The sequence below is a fragment of the Pinus tabuliformis genome, chromosome J (assembly GCF_031772625.1).
Source record: "Pinus tabuliformis cultivar Carrire ecotype Pingquan chromosome J, CPIR1, whole genome shotgun sequence".
In the NCBI taxonomy this organism is placed as follows: Eukaryota; Viridiplantae; Streptophyta; class Pinopsida; order Pinales; family Pinaceae; genus Pinus; species Pinus tabuliformis.
In genome coordinates, this window is record NC_142295.1 from 1,593,952,445 (window position 1) to 1,593,956,917 (window position 4,473).

The following is a 4,473-nucleotide window of genomic DNA, read 5'->3' on the forward strand; positions in this document are numbered from 1 at the left end:
GTCATCAAGCTTTTTGGAGACAAAGCTCCAAACCGGGTCTTAACATGGAAAATGAATTTTATTTGCTTATTGTAAATAATTTTAATTTATTTATTTCTTAACAAACTATAGATAGGGATAAGATTTAGTAGATAACATTTTGAAGAAGAAAATATGCCTTTTAAGGGATGCAAATTTTAGGAAATAAATCATGAGAGGCTGTAGCAGGGAAAAAATCTTGGTAGCAATTAGCAAGTTGTTAGAAAAAGTTTAAAAATATTAGAAACTAATGGGGTGTTTTTAGGATTTAGAAAGGCCATGGATAGGCAAGTTTTTGTTTGTATATGTTATTATAGAAAAACTAATGGCCAAATGAATGTGAAATCCGGCCATCAAGAGTGAATAGAGAAAATGAATCTCTCACCATATGTATGTACAAAGCTAGTTTAATGAATGAGAGTTCATGCATAATTGTGAATCTAAGAATTCTATGTGAAGTGTGATCTCATTATTTGATTTCAAGAATACCAATCCAAAGAATATCAATCCAATCCAATCCACTTAACTTTGGATCATTGAATTAGCACAAAATTATGAATTATTAATTTTATGAATAAGAGAAAAAATATCATTATTTATTATTCTTATAACTGCAGATTGGTGAAAATAAATATAACCAAAAACATCAATTTTCCTACATCATATTAATATTAGATACCAACAATCTTTATTACAAAAACTATATGATGATTCAAAATATCCATCACAATGTAAACATTTATTTTTTATTTATTTTTATATAATACATTATTTTTGTGGAACATAAAAATAGATCTCGTCCATACCTTGGTTTCCATGGTACAAAGAGCTTTATAATAAATATTTGTATAGGGAAATAAAAATAGAGCTCTTGTGCACTTTGGTTCACGTTGGTTGCCTTGGTAGAAAGAACGTTATAATATTAGTATAAGGACATAAAAAAATAGAGTTATAGAGTTCTTCTGCACTTTGGATGCACAAGAGCCCTTTTACACTTTGATTGCCTTAGTAGCTTTTTTTAAGAAAATGTTATTTTATATTTATATATATATATATATTATATATATATATATATATATTATTATAATAGAAAGAGTATAGAAAAGTGTATTTGTTAAGCCTAGTTATCGCAAGCGGTCAATATCACCTTCTACTGAAATTAATTTAGAATGAGCGCAAGTATCTCCAACCACTCAAACTAGATCACAAAAAGCTTAAACATAAATTACACAACTATGAAAATTTATCTTAATCACAGCACACCTACACAAAGCAGGGCAGCGAAATTTAGTTAAGCAGAGAATCGATACAGAACATCGGATCAGATGCTACGCACCATAATCATAAAACTTAAAAGTAGCGGCGATCACAACATCTCTGCGCCTTATGTTGGGGTTATATAACAACTCCGTTACGGAATAGAAAACCTGAATTGGAATTTATTGATGGTATATCTCTGGAAAACGAAATATGCTAACCATCAATCCAGATGCTGTTCTCCAAACAATACGGATACAGAATTCCCATCTCATTTATCTACATCAGAAACTTTGAACAGGCCAAAATACAAAACTTCATTACCATTATAGCGATCAGTCTATTCAACTCGAACTTGGTGGTTGGGTAAGCGAGTTAGAAGTTGAGGTTAGCAGCGACTTCCTCTCCTGCAGGAAAGTACGCCTGCATTCTGAGTGAGCGGTCCCACGAGGGTAGAAGGCCGGGCTCCCAGACTCGATGCTTTTGCATACGCTGAGGCCGCCCCTGCTCCCGATGGAACAAAATATGCACCGTTCAGCATCATATCTCCTTCCGATTTCCAGTTCCATTGCTTCCATTCATCCACGTCCTCGTCTATCCGCTTTGTTACTTCTTTCGCGGAAGGATTTGCAGGTGCCAAGAATCTATTGCCTTGACTGTTGATCGTGGGGTTTGCACTCCCACCAATCGCATACATTTCCCAGTGAGTGTAATCATTGTTCACCACATGAAAATATCCATGCCTGCACCTGCTTTCATTCATAGATATTCATTTCTTGGTAAACGGGCTTCAGCATGGAATAATGGAAAAAATGGAGGATTTATTTACCTTGGCATTCTCTGCACCAGACCTTCTCCAAAATGGTTGTATGCAATCGTCACCTGCATCTTGACGTCAGGAGTGTAGCTATCACGATGGCCTAACAACATTACCTGCAATGCTCAACACAAATACAGAGCAACTGTTATCATTGTTCCACAAGATTTCGCACAAAAATAGAGCAATGTACAGAAAATATCTTTGATGTGAGTACCTTGTCATGGTGAGTGAAATAGCTGTTTGAGATGGTAATCGCAGTGGATCCCATGATGGCGTCAATGAGACCATCTGCGCAGTTGGACAAGGAGACATGGTCCACCCAAATGTAGCTTCCTCCAAATATAGAGATCCCATCTCCATCGCAGATAGTTCTCCACCCATAATGTGTGGGAGAGTCCCTCACCATAGCATTTCCCGCGGGCTTACAATCGTGAACATGAATACCATGGATGATGATGTTCGTCACATACTGAACAGTAATACAGGGCCCGTTTGCAATGTGAACATTCACCCCCCTTCCGTCGATTGTCTTGTAACTGTTCATGATCAGCTCCTCCTTGAGCTGGATGACCATGTCTCTCTGGAAAATAATCCACAGGGGCTCTGTTTGAATCACGGCGTGACGCAGAGTGCCCGGACGAGGATTCACAGCATCATAATCGTTGGGATCCGTGACCATATAAAACCTCCCATTCTTTCCACCAAGGGCATCCCTGCCGAATCCAATGGCACAGTCTGCCAGGCGTTTTCTGTTGAACTCCCAATTACGATCGCAGCGCCAGCAATCATCAATGGGGTTACCAGTTCCACAGGACAGATAGCCCAGTTCTCGCCTCCTCGTGCTGTTGTCAATGCTTCTGTAATAGCAGAAACAATTCAAAATTCACTCTCCAACCTTAAACGTAAAACCTTTATTAACTAAATGCATTCAATATAATTGAGCGTCGAATTTACCTTTGAACCATCTGCACTACACTGTCTGCGTCCTTTTCCAGGGTGCTTGTATTGGCATTGGAATTGGCGAGCTCTGCTTCTCCCAAATTCTGTGCAACCACGGATCCAAATGACTTTGCTGTCATCCCGCAGTGGATGCAGAGGATTCCGATCAAGAGCATGCAACTCAAAATACCCTGAGTCTGCATCTGAGTACCCAATACTCACTACTCACAAATCCCCACCCGATCTTCACAAGGACAATTGAAAATCGAACGGAAGAGCTGCAATTCCAAAGCCTCTCATGACATCAAACGCAATAGAAAATATGAAAAGTGAAAAGTCAGCATTCCAAGTAGCTACCGCATGAAGAATAGAGCAGTTATGAATGCGTGGCAAACACAAAGTGCTAATTGCCTCTGCGCTCTCTCCCTCATGCAGCATTGGGATGGCAATCCTGCCTTACTTATAGAGCGAACAGATTTGGGCATTGATTGAGGTATTGTCTTCCCGTCTCAATCTACTCTGTCCTTCATCGCGCATTCAGTGGAGGAAAGAATCAGAATGCATTATGGAGTTTGGCAAATTGTCACATCACCATTGCAACTTCTTCAACCTATTGATTTATAAGGGACAACTCCCTGATGGTATTTGTTCGTTCATGATCTGGGCTTTTATCCCCTCCACGAACTACTGCATAGCAACTGTATAGTAATTGACTGTATCTGTCCATGCCCAGCAGGTAACAGGTAGGCGTAACCACTTATTGTTTCAATCCTGGCGATGATTATTATATTTTAGCAAACACCCAACTTCAACGTTAGGAATCGATTAATTCAACGGTAGCGGATCGCAGTTGGAATTGATCGATTCAACGGTAACGGACAGTAGTTGGTGGCTACCAAATCATGAGTTAGTTAGGGTAAATTGTGTAACTATAACCCTAACCCATCAGCGCATGTGCAACGCTAGATACTCCAAAGCGCGATAGAGACTTTAGCTTTATACAGATCAAGCCTATTGGAAGGACTTGTCAAGTTGGATGATTTATTATTAAATAAATAGGAATTGACACCATGCTCAACCAATATAGTTAGGCTTGTTCAAGTTGGATTTACTATTTCATAAATAGGGCTTCATACGATTTTCGACATGTGTAGTGAGAATGCTTTTGAACCATTCATGTTGCACAAAGTTAACTAAGAATTTAATATACCACTTTTTAAACAAATTGCAATACATTTTGACATAGAGTTAAAGGAGATACACTAAAGCGAAAGAGATTTCTAAGAGATAACGAAATTTTAAAATTTTTATGGTTTTCGAATAACAAGTGACATGGATATGATATATATTTTGAGTATGAAGTTAAATTATAATTGCTATTAATATTTTTTTGGTATGTGATTAAAGTTAAATGTTATTTGTAAATTTATAATTTCCTA

The 4,473-nt window shown here is 37.9% G+C and overlaps 1 protein-coding gene across 1 annotated transcript; it reads right to left on the reverse strand.

Annotated features, from left to right (window-relative positions):
* Positions 1 to 1,232: 1,232 nt before the first annotated feature.
* Positions 1,233 to 3,479, reverse strand: LOC149233570 (putative pectate lyase 18). Its single transcript, XM_089376766.1, has 4 exons — positions 3,050 to 3,479; positions 2,310 to 2,952; positions 2,105 to 2,208; positions 1,233 to 2,024 (listed from the first exon to the last, which is right to left on the reverse strand). Exons 1-4 carry the CDS (start codon positions 3,235 to 3,237, stop codon positions 1,664 to 1,666), a joined length of 1,296 nt encoding a protein of 431 aa, XP_089232892.1. The 5' UTR covers positions 3,238 to 3,479; the 3' UTR covers positions 1,233 to 1,663.
* Positions 3,480 to 4,473: the final 994 nt, after the last annotated feature.